The sequence below is a fragment of the Meles meles genome, chromosome 15, assembly GCF_922984935.1.
Source record: "Meles meles chromosome 15, mMelMel3.1 paternal haplotype, whole genome shotgun sequence".
NCBI classification, from domain to species: domain Eukaryota; kingdom Metazoa; phylum Chordata; class Mammalia; order Carnivora; family Mustelidae; genus Meles; species Meles meles.
Genome location: NC_060080.1, coordinates 720,327 through 743,716, shown reverse-complemented (window position 1 = coordinate 743,716; position 23,390 = coordinate 720,327). Strand labels below are relative to the sequence as shown.

General features: G+C 59.4%; 1 protein-coding gene across 12 annotated transcripts in view; it reads left to right on the top strand.

The window, feature by feature from the left end:
- Positions 1-23,390, top strand: part of MYT1L (myelin transcription factor 1 like) — a 394,040-nt gene that overhangs the window by 345,119 nt on the left and 25,531 nt on the right. For all 12 annotated transcript variants that reach the window (XM_045979466.1, XM_045979474.1, XM_045979472.1 and 9 more), the window contains one exon: positions 21,053-21,115. In XM_045979466.1, coding sequence (XP_045835422.1) covers positions 21,053-21,115 — 63 coding nt within the window. The remainder of the gene's footprint in view (positions 1-21,052; positions 21,116-23,390) is intronic.

Here is a 23,390-nt window from a genome sequence, read left to right as displayed (position 1 = left end):
ACTTCACTAATTCATTGTTCCCTGGAGCAAAATGAACAAAATTGGAAATAAAGTAGATGTTCCCTTTGGGAAATTATTGACAAGGATTTTGGAGGGCATTTTTTTTTCCTGGCCATTTCAGGAGGGAGAACCCCTCTCTTTGGTTTCTCGCTTGCTGGGAAAGGCAGGCTTGGAGGGGCTGACGGATGACGAGGCAGGGCCGGGAGGCAGAGCAACTCACGAGCGCACTGGGGCGAGTCTTCGCTCCAAACCGGGACCGTTTCAGGAGAGTCGCACCTTGGCTCTTGTGTTCTTCAGCTGTGGCCTTACAGAGAGAGCCAATCCCTGGCACGAGGGAATTCCACTTTGTCGTTTCTGTGTTGGAAGTCTCCGGTTCTACTGGGGCCGAATGGTTTTCTCTACGGGCAACTGAGAAACAGAGATGTGACGTCTGCTTCCAGAGAGTCCGTGAGCACCGCGACAGCGTGGAGACGTGAGCGACCTCAGTCTCACCTGGTTTGTTTCTTGTTTTTTAAGGAAAAAAACATGCAGTGCAAACAGTTCCCAAAGATCAGAACGAAAGTGTAATCTGGCTTCATGAAGGGTATGCCAGGCTGTCCCACAGACCTCTTCGGGGCGAAGGACGAGAATGTCGTAGACCACACCGTCCGCTGGCCACGCGCACCTCTGTGACAGGGGAAGCAGACTTACCGTGCTGTCCCCCTCATCACATCTAGCGCAGATGGTCATAGGCATTGAGCGAACGTCTGACTGGGCCGTGCCATGCGGTGACTCCGTCCGCATCGTTCCTCATCTCTCCTCTCACCACATTCCAATAAACAGGAGTATTTTATTCTTGCAACTAAAAAGCTTCTGATTTTTTCAGCATCTGGCTACTGAGCGTTCTTGTTTTATGGTTAAGCCACAGACGAGCGGGGGATCTTTTACATCCCATCCTGGCCTCTTCTTTGAATCTAATGCCACACGGAGACCGATGAGAGCGCGACACAACGCAGACCTCACCGGGTGACCGTCTTCAGAAGAGGGCACCTGCGTTCCGCAAGAACCCCCTGTTTGAGACCATTAGAGAAGCGTTCATTAGAAGCTGCTAGAAAGTCTGTTGTGTTATTTTAAAAATATATGCAACTTCATTACTTTCAAACTTGGAAATGCCAGTGTGATTAAGCAGGTGTTCTCAGAGAGACCCTCAGGCCTCCTCCTGTCGTTACCAAGTAAACCAGCTCGTAATTAGCATATGCCTTATTAATACTTGGGGCTTTAAGGTTGTCAGAAGCCTGCTTGCCGTTAATATCTTAGCGATTTCTCTCTCCGGCTCGCACGCGTTAATCAGCAGGTGGAGCCACACGGGGGTGTGGTCCCCATTACCGGGAGCATCTGCTTCCTGGAGACGTGCCCGTGCGCTTTCCGCGATCCGGGACACAGAGGGGACTCGTTCCCGCGAGTCTTCATTCTCGGGCCTACAGAGAGCCCTCGTCCATCTCTGCTTTCACGCTCAAGGGCCGGGGCCACGTGCCTTGGACGCGCGTCCCTCCTGCTCAGCGTCCCCGTGTGCGTGCGGCAACGGCTTTTCTCCCTTTTCGGGGGTGTGTTGGTGACGTTCTCTGTCCGCGGTCACACCCTGGCGATGTTTGCAACTCACGCATTCTCTCCAGATAAAAACGTGCGGGAGGCGTGAAATCTACTGGAACACGTGCACCCTCTTACCTAAGACGGGACAGAGGTGCGCTTAACAAGACAAGGGATTTTTGAATATAAGTCCCCGGAACTGAAAAAGCAGCGAAAAGAAATATTACTGTCCTTCATCTCTACTGCTCTTACCAATCCCGATCTCCCTGTGATCTTGAGGCCTGGTTTTGCGTTTAACGTGAGGGTTGGGTGCACAAAACCGCACAGCGCTTCGGGGGGACAGTGTCTGTATCCCCCTTTCAGCAGAGTGACAGCAGCGCTCCGGCCCTGGGAGCCCTGACGGTGGAGGCGGGCACAGCCCACTGGGTGCTTTCCCGGAGCTGGAGGCAGGGCGGCCGCGTCGCAGCATCGGGGTCGTCCCACGTGGGTCAGCGATGTGAAGGGGCTGTGTGAAGTGGGTGCTGTGGTCCACACGTGTACTTTGTTTCGTAGAAACGATAGTGCAGGGATTCTCGTGCGGGGGTTGAGGAGGACAACAGACAAAGGTCTCGTGTTGTGGGCTGTGATCTATACGTAAACCCTGCGGTGCGGGCCGCGGCTCTAGTCCCCGGCACAAGGCCAGCCGAGCAAGTCCCCGTCCTCCTCTGGTGCCGGTTCCTGGGGAAACAGCAGGAGCGCGGCCATGGGAGGTCACCCAGGACAGCAGGGAGGTCCGTGCAAGAGCAGCCGGAGGAGAGTTCTGGAGCGGAGAGCAGAGCCGCAGCAGGGGCCGACCCCACAAAGGCTCATGGGGCCTGGCAGGCCTCTGCGTCCCACTGGAGTAGGAGGGGCCCCCGGCTCGCTGGTGGCAGCTGCTGGTGCCTGCTTCCAGTCCCACCAGTTCCCGAGGGCCGGGCGGGCTCACGCGGGCAGGCAGGGGTGAAGCAGCCAGGTTCTGCCTGCTCTGTCTGCTGAAGAGCAGGCTTTACAGGAGGACGAGGACGTGGGCCGAGGGCAGGGGCGCGGGCGTGACACCCGCCCCACGTGCCCAGCAGCTGCGGCTCCTGAAACCAGCCGTGCGGGGGCGATTTCGAGGGGCCTGGGGCACCGAGTAGGAGGAGCGTCTGAGGGCCGCGCGGGCCACATGGGGTGCGAAGAGTCGCGTATCCCAGGCCCTGTGGATGTGGGGCCGAGGCCTCCCACGGACGGGGCCTTTCCAGTCGCGAGGCTACATGGGCTCAGGCGTGCACGCAGCGGGGACGGCAGGAGGGTGGGCGCGGTGCCGGGGTGTCGGGCGTGCAGCCCCCGCAGGCCTCACCGGGAGGTGCGCTCGTGCCGAACGCTGTTGCAGAAGTCACAGCCGTCCCTGCCGCGCGAGGCGAGAATGCGCTGGCAGGGCTGGAGGTGGGTTCTGGGGATGGGAAGAGGCGGTGGGGTGCGGGGGGGGCGGCGAGGGCGGCGTCGGCTCTCGGGAAGGAATCCCTGGACCCGTCAGGCACGGCTTGGAGGGACATGTGGGAGGTCAAGGGCGAAAATGAGCGTCTCTCGGGGAAGAGTTTCCAGTCACGTTCTGGCTTCGGCCGGGTCCTTCCCACCCCTGCTGCAAAGAGGGGCGCCGGCTCCCCGTGATTGCCGCCAGCGCTGCGGACACGCAGGGAGGCCGGGGCACTCTGCGGGCTGTGCCCGTCGGGGGCAGAAGTGCCTTAGTCTTACCTCCCACGGGAAGGAGAGGCCCAATCCCAGACACACGCACTGAGGCTTCAGACATCTTAGCCGCAGATTTCTCAATTCCTAAAACACCGTTTTAAAACATCTGCACAGTTGATGGTACAAAATTACATGATCCTTGTGGCGCAGGTGCCTTCCTTTGGGATGACCTTCCTTGACCTTCTTCCACGGAAGCCCAGCCAGCACAGAGCTTCCGGACCCCCGGGGCACAGCCCCTCACACCCACAACCCCGCGACGCGCTGGTTTCTTCCCGCAGCGACCCTGCCCTTCCTCGTGCTGTGGAGGTTTGGTCTCCTGTCATGCGTGAGGAAGCTCCTTGAGAGGGTGACCCAGGTCACAGTCCATGGGACATTTGCACGTCACTGGGGAGGCAAGCCATTGAGTCAATGACCTAATGAACGCGTCAGAACCATTTGCTTGTAGAGCACAACCGTGAAAGGAGCCCCTGAGTGGGAAGGGAGGCTGTCGAGTGGGGTTGGCGATGACCACCGGGGACAGCAGGTGGCCTTCTCTGAGCTCCTCTCCCCCGCGTAGAGAGGGGATCGGGTGAGCTCACCGGCAATGAGTGAGTTTGGAAACTTGACCACCCTGGGCGGGGAAGGAGGTGAGGATGGGCATGAGCTTTCGGACGTCCCCTTGTGTAGGGCAGGCAGCTGGCAGCCACAGCCTCAGCAAGTGGCCCCGGCGGGCGGCCGCTCCGGGCACGTGACGTTGATCCCGCCAGGCCTCCCGGCGGAGCAGACGTGGTGGCACGTGCAGAAGGGCCGTGGCAGCGACTGATGACCCGGCACCGACCCCGCCGCCCCAACCGGGGCCGTGGGATGACCGCGCACACCAGCGGGAACACGGGCCTTCTTGGCCCCCCCTTCCAGCCGAGGACCGGAGCTGGTGGGGAGCGACACCTGCCGTCTTCCCACTCGCGTTCACGCCGAGCCGCTCGAGCACACCGGGACCTCTTCCGGAGCAAAAACTGAATTTTACGTCTTTTAAGACCTGGGCTGTTTGGGAAAGGAGACGCGGCGCCTGCTGGTTCTTCGGGGCGCGGGCCTCTCTCCCTCGGGACTCTGGGTGCGTCTGGGTTTCCTGAGTGGCGGCCCCCTTCCCTCTCCACTTGGCTGCCTGTCACCACTCCTCGTCCCGAGAAAACATCCGGTGGACCCCATCGCGGGCCGTCGTACTCCCACGCTGAGCCAGACCAGGACTGAAGAGGGCAAACAGCCTCGTGCTTTTCAGTAAGGGCGTTTGGGGCCAAATAGCATCAAGTGCACATTCCTCTCCAAAACGCCATAACGCCCAAGGCAGTGTGTAATTCTATTTGTTGGATTTTCTGTGTTCGCTTGTTCAAAATACCTGACTTAGCAAGACCTTTGTGTGTGTGGTCAGGGCCCCCCGGAACCCGCTGGGCGGTGGGCTGGGCAACCCGGGTGGGGGGCAGGTCCGTCCCGTCCCGTGCTGGCACCTGCCACGCACCCCGCATCGAGCGCATCCTGAGTGCCCTTCGTCGAACGTTTCCGTCCCCGGGATTCATTCTGGCCTTTCCGACGGGGACACGTTTCTCTGTCGCCTTCCTTCCCGGCACGGTGATCCGCGGCGGCGCCGAGTTGTAACCTCTCCCTGAGCTTTTTCTGCTCGTTCCCCTTTTCCTGTCATGACAACATTTTCTGCCATTGAAAATGCCCATCCGGGGACCTCAAATGGCGTGAGTTTGGGGGCTAAGTAGAAATAACTTAAATTTGTTTCATTGCAAGCATTTGGGAGCCGTTTGTTTTCTTTAGAAGGTCACTGCTTAGATTCAGTCAGGAGGTTTCAGTCACACTAGCAGAGACCCCCAAGCACCTGGCCGGGGTTAAAGGTCTGGGTCTTTGAAACACGTGTGGCAGGTGACCGTGAGCGTCAGGGCTCGGGTCCCCCTCGCAGCCTCGGGAGCAGAGCGCGCCGCAGCACCCGCCTCCAGGCCCAGACCCTGGCCCGGCTCAGCTGCCTCCCCCCGGGCGACCCTCCGAGTGACTCACCTCTGCGATTCCTTCTACACGGCGGGTGGCGCCGGCCACACCGGGAAGTTTGTTCGAGGGTTAACGAGTCTGCGTTTGCACCGAGCTCGCATCTACACATTTGTAAACGGAAGAACACGGTGTGAGGCAAGACGGTGGGGGGAACCATCATGGCAGCCTGGAGCGTCCGCCCAGGGGCCTCAGCAGCAACGAGGCTGACGGGGGGAGGGAGGCCCGGGCAGAAAGACACGACCAGCACCTCAAGTCTGACCCAAATCCAACAACGAATGAAGGAGAGAAAACTTCTCATGTTAGAATCTCCAAAAACCAAGATCAAAATATTTCAAAGATAAAAGGATTCTATCTTCCTAATACGTCTTTTTCTCTCTCTCGTCTAACATGGCTCAGTTTTAAACTACCTCTATCAGACTTGCAAATCAGCCTCCCAGTCACCCACTGAACGTGTCGTCAGCCGTCAGGCTCCCAGCGGCTCGTCCCCACCTTCCGTCCCCGCGTGTTTTGGTCGTCCTAGTCTCTGTCGCTGCTTTACTTTTCAAGCGATCTTGAATTTCTGCTTCAGTTCACTTGCCTTTTTTGGATGACACGTGCTTTAGGACGAGAACATAATGGAAACAGGCAATTCGTATTCAGGGCACACCGTTGTGGGTCAGAGCTGGGCAGGGGACGTAGTGAAAGGCGCCTCTCTCTTTCCCGCAGTCCCAGATCCAGGCCAGACCCCCGAAGTCTCGGGCGCCTGTGACCCCAGATTGAATTTCAACTTTCCTGGCCACCTGCGGGTTACAGTGGCACGAGGCTGAGCCCGCGTCACCCTGGTTATGGTCAGAGCACGCGGTGCTGTCCTTTCTACAAAGGCTACATCTCACACAAAAGCCATTTTGGTTCTTCCCGATTGTTGTGTGTAGCCATGCCTTCATGTCCCCTTCAGGGAGGCCACGGCGGAAGCCTCCGATCGTGGGAACGACAGTCTCGGAAGCTAAGGCCTCTGGGTACTTAAGAGGAGGCTCCCGTGTGGGCCCTTCATCCACACTCAGGTCTCGGGACACAAAACCCGCATCCAGCAGACATTTCCTGGTCCAGGCGCCAGGTGGCCACGACCGGCGCTCCCTCGGGCCGGGCAGTGCTCTGCCTGAGCAGCCGCGCCGCGGGAGAAGGGGCGTGGACGTGAGTCAGGGGGCATCGTTTCAGACCCTTTCCCCCTTCCTCACTGCGCGGCTCCTAGAGGTCACCCAAACGTGTGAACTTCAGCTTTCTTATTTGCAAAAAGTCCCAGTAGGATCTGGGCCTCACAGGACTTCTTTGGGGGTAGAGCCGGCGGGAGGAGGGGGGCGCAGAGCCGGAGCCGGGCACTTAGGACCCTCGTGCCACAGGCCGGGACATCAGGGTCCGGCGCAGAGCGACTTTCCAGAGCCCAGAGAGCAACTTCACTGTGGGCTGAGCTAGAAGCCAGCGCACCCGGGGCCTGGCCTCGGCCCCTCCGGCCGCTCTCATGTGCGCACACACAGATTTCCAGGTCGCTGTCCGCGGGTAGCCTTCGGGCCGGAGGGTAAGCACAGAGGAGGACTCCATCTAGACACCAAAGTCGTCTGATTCTCAGCTCATCGAAATCACAGCTTTCTGGTGAGGCGGACTCACTCACCCGGGGAGCGATGGCCGCTGCCGGGAGCCGGGCCAGCGGCTGGCGGACGCTGTCCGGTCCGCGGCGGCCCCTGCCCTGCTGGTTTCTTCTGACACCCGCGTCCCGCCGTCCCGCCCTTGCACCGTCCCTCTGCAGGCAGCAAACTGCAGGCACAGGGGCGGGGCTCCAGGAGCAGCGAGGCCAGCGGACCGGCACGGACCGCCCGAACCCGGGGACCGCTGGAGGGAACGGGTCTCCACAGGCCAGAAGCTGTTCCCGCGTGAGAGCCTGAGGACGGTCTGTGACTTCCAAACATGAGGACTGCGCTTGGGTTCCAGCCTCCGAGAGGCTGCACACACGGGCGAGACCCCGGCCCTGTCTTCTGACTGGAGGAGCAGCGACGCCTGCGGGGGGCTAACGCCCAGAGGCTCTCGCGACTCCCACCCAGAACAGGGGCGCCCGAGCTCCCTCGGCTTGAGCTGGAAGTTTCCGCGGATGCCCGAGCCCAGGAGACAAGAACATGCGTCCGCGTTCTTCCAAGGGTGTGCTTTGGTCCAAAGACAGCTGAAGAGCGAGGCAAGGCTTGGGGCCATCCCACAAGTGCCCGCACAGAGCGCCTCCGCCCCCTCGGCCCGCCCCCCGCCCGGAGCCCAGCAGCCGGCTCCGGAGGGTCCCCGGAGGTCCGCAGACCCCACTGGGCCACGTCTCTGTGGCAGGGCTGTTATGACCTCTCCGAGCCCACGGACAGCAGGGAGGACCATCATCCCCACAGGCCGGCGCGAGGGGCCTGAAGTGCCCCCTGCTACTGGCGGGACATGACAAGAGCCCGATGATCCCCGGGATTCTTTCTGGAAAAGTCGCTGATGGGCTCTGGACCCGGCAAGAAGTTCAGTGAATGACCTCGGAGAATCAATCCTCATGAGCCCAGCGAGGACGGGCATCCCCCGTGAGAACGCGAGCCCTCGGGTCGGACCCCGTAGCCCAAGCAACTGTGATGCGAAGGCTCGTCAGCCCTTCTAGCAGCCAATTTTACAACCAAAACGTGAAGTTTATTTATTTTTTAATGTTCTTTAAAGAGCTTTGGCCAACGGCTACTTTCCTGATAAAATAAGTGAAAATCCTTGTGGTGGGATGAGGTGAACTCAGTCTCCACATTCCCAGAGATTGGTCCACATCCTGCTTTGGCCACGGACAAGCTCGGCAGCCTGGACTAGTTAGCCCGAACTAGTTGGCCTGGACTAGTTAGCCGGAGTAGTTAGCCTGGACTGCGTAGCCTCAACCTAGTTAGCTTGGACTAGTTACCCCAGACTAACTTGGCTGTTTATGGCACCTGATCCTGTCACCTCTACGACTGGGAAAATAGCATCGTCTCCTCCATCGTAGGGGAAGACGGCGTTAGAGGAGCGGCTGTGTGAGGGCCTGACGCTGTGCCCAGGGCATCACGCAGACAGATGTGATCAGACAGAGACCGAGGGATAGTGCCAAGGACGGGCGGTCACTCGCCGCCCCTGCCTGTGGACTGAACGCATTCCTCTTGTCCCTGAGAGCCGCGCTCCTCTTGGAGCCTGAGGGTCCCGGGCACGTGGTCCCGCCTGTGACTCGCACACCGATGGGTGCACACAAGCATGTGCACACGGCCCCACGCGGAGAACGTGCGGGAGTGGCACTGGGAGCTCGGGAGGGGGCTGGTGCGGGCGCCCCTGCTCGTGACGTCCACATGCCACCTTTGCCAAGATACCACGCCGTCGTCCCTGGACCCGGTCTTCAGGATGACACGGGTGGGGCCGTCCCACGTGGGCCCGCGCGACCGTCCACACGCAGTACGAGGTTCCTGCTCTGTCACCGGTCACACGTACCACAGGGCTGGCAGCGTGTGACTCTGATCCACGCGTTAGGACACTGAAATGCCAGCTGAGCTTTCGCATCAACGGGACTCAGGGTAGACACGGGGGCTTCCTGCGGCAGGGCAGACTCGCAAGGCCTCAGGAGCCATGGGCCATCAAGCTGAGGCTGGTGTGCGTCCCCGGATGGCTCTGGCTCTGGTCGTGTGCTGTCATCCGGGGGGCGAGACCATCGGGGGCCTTGCCTCTCCTCCCCTGCCCCCCATGCCCCGCAGCTCTGATCTCCCTGCGCACTGTGGAACCTGCCGCATCGGAGACGAGGGGTCGCCATGGCAACTCGCTCCACAGCCCAAGCCTCTCCCGCAGGCAGGGCTCCGTGTGTGGTGGGACGGTGGGAGGTGCAGAACGTCCTCCCGGCCCTGCGGGAGCCTTGGAAGACCCCCCACCCCAGGCCGGTGACACCTGTCCCGTGCTCTGGGCCCGAGGATGGGCCCCCAGAAACCCTCCCCCACAGCAGCTAATGAGACGGGAACGTTGAAATGACGGCCAGCCCCTTGACCCCGCAGAGATTCCCCAATTATAAATCTCCCTGTTTTCTTTCTTTCTCTTTCCCTTCCTTCCTTTCCCAGAAAGTCTTTCCTGTTCCTCTTTGTAGCTCCTGTCACAAAGTCATTTTCCAACGGGATTCTTTTCCCGAGAAACACCTTCCTGGTGTCAGGCTAGTGAAGTTTCCAGGAAAATTCACTCTGGAACAACCATATTTTCAAATGACTTTCTTAAAACTCAGACCAGAAATCGCTTTCGGAAACATGGATGCGGTGTCCGCAGACCCGCAGCGCGATCCCAGGAGCACGTGGGGCGGGCGCGTCTCCCCTGATGAGCGCCGGACGCAGAGAGCTGCACGGACAGGAGCCGACTGTGTGCACAGCCTGTGAGCGCGCCTGCAGGACCCCCGACCGCGCATCCCAACCTGGCGGCTGGGAGTGGGCAAGGCCAACTACACTGGCGACCTCCGGCGACGGAGACCCCGCTGTGTGGGTCGCAGAGCCCCATCTCCGTGCGCCCCATCTCCGTGCGCCGGGGCAGTGCGCCGGCTGGGGGAGGGCTCGCGTGTGTGGCCACCAGGGTCAGTGCGGGGCGCACCTTCCTACCAGAGCCGTGGTCTGCTCGGGAACCCCCTCCCCTTCCAGTGTCTGCGCCTGGGACGGGTGAGGACCTTCCTTGCTCCCCTCTCGCCGGGAGCCTGCTGTGAGCGGTCCCTCCCCCTCGCCTTTGGACTTGCCGCCTCATTCTGCCCGACGCCTGCGCACTGTCCTCTGGCCCTGGCTTTCCCCTCCTCCTCCCCGTTTGAAGGGTTCCCTTCTAGAGAAAAGCCTCCCACTAGCCCCCACGGGGGCCCCAGACTGCCCCTCCCACAAATACTACCTTCCCCACTGCACCTGTCCCCTCAGATCCCACCGCCAACCACAGTTCAATCTTGGCGTCCTCTGAGGGCGGGAATCCAGCCCCTTGGCCACTCCTGCTCTGGGCTCCAGCGAGGGTCCCCTAGCCTGTTTTGTCTGTGACCTGGGGTGATGGGGCCGAACTCCGCTCCTGGGATGCCTGTGGAAAGGACGCGTGTCAATGGCAACCTCAGGGGCCCACAGCGATTATTGGCTGTTACTGGATGATTGCTGAGGCCCAGGCCTCGGGGAGTCACATGCGGCAGGACGGGCTGTCCTCAGCCTCCCGCACTGTGGATGGCAGGGCACACGCTCTGCCCTCTGGGCTTGACACAGGTGCAGGACTATCACCCATTCCTCCACGAGAGGCAGAGGTCAGCAGTGGGATCTCTGTGACCTCGCCCATCTTAAAGCTCGAATCTATGGCTTTCACTCATATTCCTAATGGGCAGCTGAGTGCCGGGGGGCAAGCCTGTCCTGTGCTACGGGGTTTGAGGCCAGGAGAGTTCAGGCACATGCCCCAGGCAAGCACAGACCAGCTCCCCGGGCCCGAGCCCACCTCCTGGCTGCCCAGGCCCCTCCGCCCCCACATCCCACCTCCTGTGAGGGCGGGGCTGTGCACGCCTCCCCTTCTGGGCAGAGTCCCCCTCGGCACCCAGCCCACTCCCCCGAACCTGCGGCTCCGCCCACTGACGGCCCCACAGTGTCCTCAGGCCGGCCTTCCCTCAGAGCAGCTGGGGGTGGCACCCTGGGGCCCGCAGAGCCCCGCACCCTGGGGCAGGGCTCTGGTGTGACCCTAGCTGCAGACGTCCTGCTGAGAACAAGAAGGACATTTAGAACAGACACTCAGTGCCACACATGCGAGCTGTAAGGCACCTGCACCAGCTCCGTGGTCCTCGAGGCCTCGTTTGCGAATCAGAAAACCGAAGAGCACAACCACCATCCAGGCAGAGAGGATGAGACCATACGTCCCCACATCCGTATGTGGCACCAGACACGGAACTGTGCCACCGCTCAGGCCCCGCCCGCACACCCCCAACCAGAGCCTGCGTTCAGATGAGTGAGTGACGTGTAACCTGGGAAGGCCCCCGGGACTCTGAGCAATGGATTCCTGGTCAGGCTGGGCCACGGCAGGCAGGAGAGGAAGGTTCTGGGAGGACAGACAGGTGCACTCAGGCAGGCAGGGTACTCAGCTCGAGTGAGGTTCGAGAAGGCTGGCCGTGCCTTCTGAGAGAGGACACCCCTCGTGGGGGAGGAAGGCTGGTGTGAGAACGTGGGGACCCTGGGGCAGGGCTTTCCAGGTGGCCCCGGGCCTCCATCCCTTCTGTGAGCCTGTCCCCTCACCTGCAGAGATGTGGGGGCTGCAGAGAGGGAGAGATGGCAGGTCTCCCCACGGAGGGACACCGGCTGCCGGCTTGGGCTGCTTCAGGCTGTGGACAGAGCCCAGACCCTCAGTCCTGGGAGGTCTTCGCAGTGGTCACTCGCAGGTGCCAGTCCAGCCTGCCCTAGTGACCCGCACTTCCAGGGGTCCCGGGCTTGTTCTTGAATGCAGGGGTCAGGTGGGACCCTCCAGGAAGGTGCATGGTAAGAAAGCCCTTCCTGAAAGTGGTCCTGGGCCCTGCAGGACATTTGGGGCACGCGTCCCTCCTCTTTCCCATCATGAATGTGGCAACTTTGGTTCCTACCGTCTTCTCTTTTCCAAGCTGAAATCTCGCAATGTTTTATTAACTTTTTTCTCGAGTGACATGGTTTCAGTCCTCTTGTCCTTGGTCACTGCGCAATGTCCTGGAGATTCACTCTTCCTGTCCCTGCGGGAGTCAGGGCACAAGCAGGACCGGCGCGTGGCGGGCCGCACTTTGCTGAAGCTCGCAGCATCCGATTGTGAGAGGAGGTCTGGCCCCCGAGCGCTCGCATCTCGGGGCAGCCACGTGTCCCTCCCTCCCGTCTTCCACATCCATGTGGCTCATCACAGTTCGCTTCTCATCCTGCTTCATGGCACCTCTCTCTCTTCGCTCCATCTCTAACTTGTTCTTTCAAGGGGGCGCGGATGGGAGATGCCAGGTCTTCCCGGAAGGCGCCGGGTTTGGGCGGAGCCGGTGTCCTCTGCTCCGACGCGTCCCTCCGCAGACCCACGTCACCCCTCTCGGGTCCCTGATCTTCAGTGAAGGCTTCCAACAAGGAGTGGGCATCTGTGGTGGAAACAGTCTCTGGTTTTCTCTCTAAGAGGCTAGGGGTTGGGCCAAGGGCAGGCTCCATCACTGCGGGGTCTCCGCCGCAGACTCAGGTGGCCGGCTGCCGGCTGCCGGCTCACAGGCACCGCATGTCCGCACCCCTCCGGGCCCCTGGCACCTCCAGGAGCTACAGGGTCCTTGGTGGACGCCTGTGCCGCTCCTTGGCTCCTTCCTGCCGTCCTCCCGTCCCGCCTGCCTTGCTCTCCCCTTCTAGACTTGGCGTCCCCCGTCTTGAGCACTTGCTGGTTCTCATCTTGCCCTCAGTGGGGCCTATGTGCTCTGCAGCTTCCAGAACCAGCTCCCGGGGTCACGTCTTGCAGCTGCAGGGTGTGAGCCCTGGGCCCCGTGGCTCTCTGGTCGGCCCCTCGTGATCAGAGGGAAACCCCACGCTCAGCGCGCAGTGTGGTTCTTAGAAGCCGCTCTGGCTGCGTCCTTGGTGCAGAAGCCTAAAGCAACGTCATTCCCCTTCCTTGCCATCCCCTTCGCTGTGCCCCTCTGATGAGACGCAAGGGGTCCCCGCAGATCAGTCCCTAAAGATCGCGAGCAGATGAACAAGGGAGCTCCGTCTTCACGCACCAGGGAGCCCGGCATGAGGGCCGCCCCCGGCAGTGGGCAGGGCAGCAGCTGCTGCTGACAAGGGAACCTGACGCGTCCAGCCGAGTGCGGCCGCCCCGGGACGCAAGACAAGCTGGTTCTCATCACGGCTTGGCGGCTCTTGGTACAGATTTAAACAATGGACTCCGCCTGTTTGGCTCTGTTTGCCTGTAAAAAAAAGATATTTGATCAATCTATTTCTAAAAACTTCTATTAAACTAACAATCTCTGGGATCACTTATAAATGTGACCAAAAAAAAAAAAAAAAAACAAGGAGGAAAGGCAAAGCCCACCAGAAGGCTAGAACTCCATTTTTTTTTGTTTTAAGCAAGAGATGAGAGAGTAGAAAATAGGCTAAAACATAGCTTGTAAACGGAGGATGGGGCAGGAGGCAGGGCCTGGGGGGCATGAAGGGAGGGACACTGAGCAAGAGACGACAGAGAGCCCGCCATCACACGGGACGTGATGGAGCAGACCGTCGTCTTGTCTCTCCGGACTTTCTCTGAGACAAAAGAGAGATTCAAAATAGGAAAGACCCACAAACATGGCAAACGGAGGGAAAACAAGAGAAACAGAAACAGGAAGAAGCTTAGCAGCGGCAACAGGGTCTCAGCTGAAAGGGCGGCCGTGTGGCCCCCGGGCCCCTCCCTCCCTCTGTCCCGAAGACGTGCATCTCCCTGGGCTCACGCAGGTCTGTGAGCCTCCAGAGACCGAGCTGCTTTTAAAGCGCGTAAACCTCCATCGCTTAACTTCTAAGGGTTTCAGACAGTCTGTGGACAGAGAAGTGGACCTGATGTCCCCCGGAGTTGCAGCCTGAGCCATCAGCCGCGTGGACGACACGGCACGCTCCCACACAAGTCCATGTCTGGCCCAGCGGCTGCTCTGGCCTTGGGGACTCAGATGGGCAGGGGCATGTCCGGGCTGGCTCGGGCTCGCCGCCACCCCTCACTGGCCGCTGTGCCCTTCATAGCGGGCTGCGGGCTGGGGCGTGCACGTGGCAGGTAGCTGTAGCTTAGCAGGGAGAGGTCCTCGTGGTCACGCTAGGTCGCCCATCTGTCTCACGTGCAGTCCACCGGGTTTGTGATGCTGAGAAAAGTGGCAGGGCTGAGCCAGCAGCATCTACAGGAAACCCCTCCCCCACCCTGTGCCGCCCCGATGGGGGACCCTCAGCAATGGGCATAACCCATGGAAGGGTCCCCCAGGCCCTCCCACCCTTAGGAAAACCCCACAAGCACGGTCGGGGTGCGCATTCTCATGCATCTGGCCCCTCCCTGGGGCCACCCCGCCCCAGCGTGCACACGCCCTGGCAGCCCCATGCTCCCTGCACACCAAGGGCACGGGCTGCTGGAGGGCTCGGGGCGATCGGCAAAGGTGAGTGCCTCCTCGAGGGCCCCGCGCGAGGTCTCTGCATGCCGGGGCGGGACGCCCCCCCCCCCCCCGCCTCCCCAGGGCGCGGTGCGGTGAATCCGCGAGGACAGGGCGTTAGAATGCTGGTTTCTGTTGCCTTCGCTCAGCCACACCAGTCACCTCTTGTGTGTTTTTTTTTGCATGGGTCCTCCGAGTCCAATTCCAATTCTGGCTCCGGCTGCCCCAGTCTCTTGTTTAGCCGCTCCACTCTGCTGCTGGACGTGCATGTGCTCCGGCAGCAGGTCCCATGGACGCATCCCGTTAAGTGAATGGGACGTCAGGATGCGCTAGGTACGTTCGGCCGCGCCGGACAGGAGCCTACTCCTGGATGTCGCTGGGGCCTGTCAGCGCGCAGCCGTGCGTGGGGCGGCGAGGGCCCCGTCCGGCTCCCCTCCGCGGACCAGGAGGCAGCATGACCGACGACTCGCAGCTGCGGAGCCGCAGGCTGCATGTGCGGAAGCGAGCAGACGTTGCATGCGGCATGAACGGCGGAGCGCCCCCCCCCCCCAGAACACGGGCCGGGAGCTGCCCAGACCACACCGCAGCTCTGCATGGGGCCCTGCGCCCGGCCCTGCCACCCTCCCAGGGGACCCCGGGGCCGGAGTCGGGGAAGGGCACGGGGGATGCACACAGCACACGTGAGGGGGCAGGTGACCCGAGGCTGACCGCAGGCGTGTGAGCCTCTGAGCCAGGCGGCAAGCCTGCTAGAAAGATACTGTCCATCGGTGGGTGGTGGATGAGGGAGCCATCCCCGCGGACACCGCAGCACACCACGTGAGCTCTGGGGGCGCGGTCACAGGACCGCTCGGCCCCGATGCCCGTCCCGAGCCACACTGACGTCCACCCGCTCATACAGCACACGGCTCCTGGACGCTCTGTCCACCCGGGGTCCCGGGAACCAGAACCCTGAGCGTTAGCCACAGGATCACGCTCGGCTTTCTCAGTGCCCCGAGGCCCAATCCGTCCAGAAACGTGCTCTGAGTCATCAAACTGAGGGTTTTTTATTCACGTTACGAGTACCTTTAAAACTTTCATTTATGGGTTTTTTTGAAGCGTAATTTAAAAAGGAAAGTGCCAGGAACCCAAAGAAAAGGTGTTTTTTGCTTCGCTGTTACGCCCATCGGACAGCACGTCTTCCACCCAAATTCTCCTCATGTCCTCGCGTCCCCAGTCCACTTAGAAATGTGTAGGTTTTCATAAACCCGGAGTGTCCCACACGTCCCATGAGGAAGCCTATCGTCTGACACCTGAGGAGAAAGGGAGGACAGGAGGAGCTCTAGGTGTCAGGGAACAAAAGCAAGAAGCAAATCCAAACTGCTTCCCGGATAGGTGGGCGCTCAGGGACCGCCGCGGGTGGTGCCCCAGCCAGCCCAGTGGTGGCGAGCGGTGGCCCTGCAGGTGGTGCCGCCAGGGGCGGACCCTGAAGCCGAACTGGGCTTCATGCCCCGGCTCAGAGGGCCCACGGCTCGGCTGCGTCGCCAGCCGTTTCTGGGGGGAGGCTGGGCTGGGGTACACGGAAAATACCACGTACCCGTGTGGGGATCTCTGTGTCCGGCTGCAGAAAGCTCAAAATAGTCATATTGAATTTCAATATAGAGAGAAAATTATTGAATGTCTTATACGTTAAGAAGCAAATGTAAAATTTTATCTTTCCTTGAGTTTCAGGTAATATATCTAAGAAATTGTGCAGAAGTAATGCATACGGCTTTTAAGTGACCAGGTTTCTTTCCATTTGGGGAGAAAATTGCAGAGGAATGGCATAAGAATCAGTATGTGTCATTTTTCCATTAGAAATATCATTCTTTTGCACTCCTTTGAATTTCGTTATTATTTCCCACTTATATGACAAAAAATCAAAATAAAAAACGTATTCTCACAACCATATCTCTTAAGGCAAAAAAAAAGTATTTTTTGAATTGAACTTTTTATATAAATGAAGCAAAGACTTATACATGTGTCTGGAAACGTTCCAATTTAGAAATACATTTTACTACTAGAGACAATGCCTAATTTTAACATTTTCATGATTTCTTTTAAAATTGAGGGTGGTAACTTTTCATCTACTTTTTAATATATTTCGTGTCTTACTAACTAAGTCCCCTTGATAGAGTTGCCATGGAAGAGATGAGCAAGAAAGGCTGTAAGGGCCCGTGAAATTCTGAGAACGGGCGTCTGTCCCTCGGACACTTGGTGTAGTCATTCTGCATCGTGAGTGAGTCCTGTTCTGTATGTTTTTAGCTGCTCTGCTCATATCAGGGCACACCTGCAGCTCAGCCTTCCAGGGCAGTTTAACGAGGTAGCTCGGCGACCTCGAGAGTCAGTTCGAATCACCGCAGTGCTTTCAGCCGCTATCCGGAAGAGTTTAAAAATAAGTCACCGACCCTTATCGAGATCAGAGATCGTGAGAGGCCTCCAGACGTTTTTTCCTGTGCGTTGATTTTGGGGGAGCTGAGCTCGGTCTCCCCCAGCGGGCCTGCCAGCTCAGACTGGGCCAGACGTGACCGCCACGAGCCCCAGGCTGCCGCGCTCAGGGAGGACCACCTCTCGGTCTTCGGGGAAGGTGACTCCCCAGGAGGAGGACGGAGAGAGTCTGGCCCAAAGGAGACTGGGGCTTAGCCTTCCGGTACCCAGCAAGGACGCCTCAAAGATGCGTTCGTGTCCCCGAGAACAAATGCTTGTGTGTGTGGAACCTGCCTTGGACTTCTGCAGTGAGGACAGGACACTCGCTAATGGGACGATGCAACGCAGTTGACGGGTCTCAGCTCCCGACATGCGGTGGCATGCACGTCAGCGTGGACACATTCAGCTGGGGAAAGTGTCCTGTTTCAGAGGTCTTTCTTAATATAACTATCAAATCCTCGTATTTATTTTCAAAACGGGGCCATTAGCACACGGAGGAAGCCCTTTAAAGATATTCTTAGCACTAACTCATCGACGGCACAACTTCAGTCAGAGGTGTGGGTGATTTCCATGTGGCCACCCTGTCTCGGGGTGGGAGTTCTGTAAGCAGGGAAAGCAGCCCAGCAGTGGGCTGTACGTCGTGCTGAGGAAGAACCCAGGGACGCGCAAGAAGCACGGTGGTCTGCTGCTACGCTCCGGAGACGGGCCCCAGTGCAGAATCGTTTGGCTTTCGTGATTACGTATTTTCGTGTACAGACACTAAGTTATGTTCTGACGTGAGGGGATACGTCTCCTGACCTCCATGTGGGTGTGCTCAGTGACACTTCCTGTGGACGTCCCAGCAGAATGTTTCCGTGGCTGGGAGCAGTTCCGAGGAGCCATGAGCACACAGGACGTTCTGGGAGGCTCGGGCCCACAGGTCTCTTTGATGTCTTAGATCTGCAAAAGCAACACAAACCCAGCTCACTCCTACTTGAGAAGGGCTAGTTCCGTGAAATCGGAAATCCAGAAGTTTGTGAATCTTTTTTCAGATTTTGCTTGGATTCTGCAAAACTTAAACACTATTTAAAACATTGTTTCACGATTCTCCCAGCGCCATTCTTAAATGTCTTTTTAAGACAGATTTTTCCAGTCAGGTGATACCATGCACTCCCCCAAATTCTTTTCTCTTGATGTTACTTAAACCCCAAGGCAAATGCAAGATCATGGACAAGGCACAAATGTTTTTAACCTTAAATCCACCCGTGAGGCTACAAGTCTAGCTCTAAGGTTATTTGTTCATTATGTGTGTTCTCAGAGCATTTCCACCAAAAAAGCACCTTTGGAGGGGAAGAGAAGTAATATTTGAGGCAAATGCTTCATGTGCAGAACTTTGCATCTCTAACCATGGGAACTTAAAATAGACTCGGTGCTATTGTCCCTGGTAACCGGCAGGAAGCGCGGAGGGTGGTGAGGGTCTGGTGTGCTTCCCTGCGGCTGCCGAGGACTTCAGTGCAGAGAACCTGCACCTGCCTCACGGGGAGTTTCCATGGAAACCCAGTCAATCTCCTCTGCCCAAGCTGTGTGGCACATGGTACTGCCTGATTTTACTCACGGGGGACTTTGATCGCCCGCATGGCCTCCCTTCACGGAAAGATGTGCTCTTAGCTGGGTGTGTGCGGCTCGGACTCTAGTCAATCGACTCTACCCCGCCCCATTGTCAAGGTCCTGGGGATGGCTCTGTCTGAGAGGCAAAGACCCCTTTTGTTGGGTGAATGATCACTCCTTCATTCACCAATTTCAGAAAATCGTATTTTTGAGGGTTGAGATTTCTTAAGCCTAGGAAATCTGTATGTAAATCTAAGATTTTAAAAAAGCTTCAAAGTCTTGAACAGCAACAGAAAAATGACTACGTAGAGCTGAGAGAAGGAACCGTTCTGGGCTGCCTTGTGTGGTCCAGAAGCACCACCTACGGACGAATGAGCTGCATTGCCGGCCCTGACCAAACCGGGAGCCGCCGTGTCAGGGGAAGGCAGCAGCAAAGGGCAGTGGGACCCTCCAAGCAGGCCTCCCGAGCCCCCGTGACAAGCCCAGGTCCTGGGCTGCAGGGGTGCGGGGCGTGAGCAGGCGAAGGGGGTGAAGGCTGGGGAGCCTCCCCCGGAAGGAGCTTAGGGCAGGGCCCGGTGAGCTGTGTAGGGGTGTGGCCGGCGAGGAGCAGACATGGGTCCCCCAGCCTGGGGCCACACCCCATCTGTGTGACTGGAGCCCTTAACAAGAAGAGCAAACCTTTTAAGAAAGCGAGAACGCTTTCTGGAAAGGGTTTTTCTTTCCCAACACAGTGGAAGCTCTGAAACGGGCCAAATCGATATCTTGTTTGTTGTTTTCACGGTGATAGAGGACATTTTGAACACCTCTTTTTTTTTTTTTTTTAACCAGATGATGCCTTTGTAAATGTCTTACACACACAAAACCTACTCTGAAAATCTTTCTCTCTCTCTTTTTTTATAATCAGTCAAATCTGATTTTCATTTGCATTAGTCTGGTTATAACGCCTCACTTTAAATCTGAACAGAATATGTCAACCTCCTACAGCCCTCACCAAAAAAGGCATTTTGAAAAATTTCTACTCATGTTAAAATGAATAAATTTTAAATAAATTTGCACCGAGTGCTTAAAATAGGAAGAGTTTGAGGATTTTTTTAAAGCAAAAGGCGAGGCCAAGTTTTCTGTTTCCTGATAGTTTTCCCAACAGAGGCTCGCACGAGATGCGCTTCTGTGCAGCCGAATGATTGTGGTTGCTCTCGGACCGCCCCCTCCGCGCGAGGGGCTGGCAGGAAATCACCCAGTGAGGCGGGTCACTGCACTTAGTATTTAGAAAGTAATTACTTAGCGGTCGGCGGTGCTTGGATTGTTCGTAACCAGCTGTTACTTTAACAAACATCAGGTCAGAAATCCGATTCTGGGTTGTTGGTACAGATTCTGTTCTTGGTACAGATTCTACTTTAAAAGCCCAGTTGTTCTGCCTCGAATGCCTGTTTTAGAAACCCTCGCTCCAAGCACGCACACAGGTGCCTGTGGCCCAGGCTGCTGCTTTCGGCCCTAAAGCCGTCGCTGACCTGTAGCAAGGTACAGCCAGCATGAGGTCGGCACCCTGAGAACTAGTGCTCGCTCCCTTGGGACCGAAAAGGACGTAGGCAGCGCCCAAATACCCAAAACTGACACGCGTGGGTGTCGGCACGGGACCCCCAGCCCCCCTCCGTGCGGTGCCAGGGGACATGCAGGGCACAGGGGACCCCGTGCTCCCGCGCCCGGCTCGGCGTCCCGCTGCCGCCGTGACTCTCCGAGCAGAAAGCAAGCTGAGGTCCGTCGTGAGCAGTAGGTGCTTAGGAACTGTTGGAAATGCGCGATTTTTGTCCTTGCCGCAGCTCTGGTGCTCCGAGTAGGGGTGCGGGCACGGGGCACGGCCCAGCTGCCACTGCCAGGTGCAAGGCTGCTCCCTCCTCCCTGGCAGGGTGTGTGTTTGGTTCTGTTTTGTTAAATATGCAAACTTGATGGAAAAAACAAGTTTTTCTTAATTTTTGCCCTTAATTCGTACATTCCTGGTGGGAGAAAACCAAACCGGCGTGAAGGGAAAGGTCTCTGCGGCAGCTCCTGACGGCTCCTGAGGCGGCTGCCCTCGGGGACGGTACGAAGGGCGGCGATGACCGCAGCGAGGTCGTCGAGAACCGGGGGATGCGGCCTTGCCGGGCTGCAGCGGGTGTGTACAGGTGCCGCCCCCAGCCGGCCAGCAGCCCCGGCTCCACCACGCCAGCTGGAAAGACTTTGAGTTTCTAGTGCTCAGCTCCCAGCGGCTGCCCTCATGGGGCTCGGGGCACCCGTTAGCCCGGCTGGCCGAGGGTCCGTCTCCCGATTTCTGGGGGGTGGGTCACAGCCACGGCAGGTACTGAAATCCATGATTCTTCTGGAAAGTGCCATTGGGCTTGCAAGGAAGAAGGTAGCCAAGGTTGGCGTCGGGTGGCGCGGTCAGTGGGCCCAGGTCCCTGCTCCCAGCCGGGGAGCTTCCGGCTCTGTTTGTCTCCTGAGTGGGGAGGTGAAGCCGTCAGGAGTTTGCTTTTCTGGGTAAAGAAGGGACTTAATTGTTCAGGGCACTTCCTTTCTTTCCGGTAAATTCTGCCCGTCCTGTGTTCTTAACTGCAGGTGCCCCACCCCTGGCTGTGACGGCTCCGGGCACATCACCGGGAACTACGCCTCCCACCGGAGGTAAGCGGAGCGTCCGTTCCCTCCCGCCCCTGCTCCTGCGCTCGCTTGGTTCGGCCCCGGCTGCATACGGTCTGGGGGCTCGGTCGGCAGAGCAGCGCCGTGCCCCGGGGTCCCTTCTGGGACAGCAGGCGCGCTCTCCTGACGGGCCCGGGGTCCGCCTATGAGAACGTTGCTCGGGTCGTCCAGCAACGGCCTCTCCAGATCAGAAGAGCTCGGGGAACAGACCCAGCACAGGCGTGTTACAAGGTCCCTGGGACAGCCACGGGCAGGCAGGCGGTCCGGCACCGGTGGGGGTTGGCCTCTCAAATAGGAAGTTTGAGCCTTGGGGCTGTCCAGCCGTTCTAAGCCAGGAGCAGAGCTGAAGACACGGAGATGCGCTTGATGGGTCTCCTCGCAGGCCCCGGGGCTCCAGAGGAGAAGGGGTGTCCAAGACGCAGCCTGACGATCCCGTCAGACACGCCAGGCCGTGCGTCAGAAGTGAACTGAAGAAGCCTCGGACACGAGGTCTTCACAAAAGGGGGTCAGGACCTGTGGCCGGTGCCCCAGCTTCTCGTCCTGTTCCATTAGCGACACGAGCCAGGGCCGGGGCAGGGACAAGGACGCTGGCGAAGGAGGACCCGTCCGACGGCGGAAAGCGCCGCGCCAGCAGATACGGCGCCGAAGCCCACGATGCCGCTTCCTTGTCAGCAGACTGGAGGTCATGGAGTGAGCTGCCCTACCGTCCAGGAGCCCCGGGGCTTCAGATGCTTCCCCCCAAGAAGAGAAAGGAAGAGGAGGGGGAGACAGAGGGAGGCGGGGAGAGGGAGGCAGCTCAGACAGTGTTAGCCACAGGCCGCCCCCCAGAGAGATGGCGTTTGCCCACCGACCGCACCGAGTGGATCCAGGGATGGTTGCAGAGCGTGTGTCCCCGTGTCCGTAGTCAGAGCAGGGTCGCTCCCTGGCTGCTCCTGCGGTCTGGACGAGGGACACGGACAGCCCCGCGGCAGGCGCCTCCCTCACACAGATCCCCTGCGGGCCGCGCTTCTGCGCTCGCCGTCCAAGCAGGTCCAAGCTGGGGCACGCAGACTCGGATGGCCCCGAGGAGGACTGGATCATGGGGTTATGGAGGACTGTCCGTGCTCATCCTCCCCGCTGGGGCCGTCCCCATGGTGCTGCCGACACTCGGGGCGGCCGGCAGCCTCCAGGCTCTACCCGCGGGACGCGGCAGCACGGGCTCCGCCGTTGGCGACAACCCGAGAGTCTCTGGGTGTCGCTGCGTGTTGCTCCTGCGCAGTCTGGCAGAGCAACGTGGCTGCGGTAGACGCCGTTCCATTCGATTCGGTCAAAACCAGCGACAGCGCGGACCCTTCCCCGGGCGGCCCTTCCCCCTCAGGCTTCCAGCAGCCCAGCGTGGTCCCGCCACCCGGGCTTCCGAGGAGCCCCTTGCCCCTCCGGTGCGTCACCACACACACGTCCGAGAGACCCCAAGGCCAGGAGCTGTCCCCAGCGTGAAGTCGCGTCTGTGCTTTTCAGGAGCCCCCCAGGTGCCGTGGACGCCCCGGGACCGCCTCCCAGGCTCAGAGAGCAGCCGCGCTCGGGGGGGTTCCAGGATGTCACCTCATGACAAAGAACCATGTGCTGAGCACCTGCTGCATGCCGGGAGTGTCGCTGAACACTGCCTGTGTAGGCTCGCTGTCCTGTGGGAGTCCTCTCTTCGCCCCAATCTCCTGGAGGGAGCCCCACAGCAGCCACGTCACCACCTGTGGGGCCGGACTCCCGGGGGCACGTCCGTGTGCCGGGCGCCCCAGGCCATGCCTGTCTGACGCAGACAGGTTGCCGGGGGCTGAGGAGGCAGCGAAAGGAGAGGACCAGGGATCGCCCATGGGGCTGGGGGTCTGGGGCACAACCAGGACTCTCCTCAGGCCTCCTCAGCACGGCCGTGGGTACCCACGCAGGCACACATCTCTGCAGCCAGAGGGTCAGGGACGCAGCGTCTGTCTGTCCAGCACAGCGAGCCCTCCCGCGGCCCTGCGGACCAGCCCGCCTGGACCCGTCTGGACACTGCCGGCACGCAGCCCCGGCCTTGCCTCCAGCCACACAGGGCAGTGGTCCTGAAGGTGTTGCTGCTGTTCCCAAAGTGCATGAGATCTCAAATCAAGACTCAGACTCACCGCGAGCCCCTGCGTCAGTGACGGCGAACCGTGGGACATCTGTCCGGGGTGCGTCACCGTGTGGGGCAGTCACAAATGTTGCCCAGGATGCCCGGGTGAGGGACCCAAAAGCGCCGCTCAGAGGA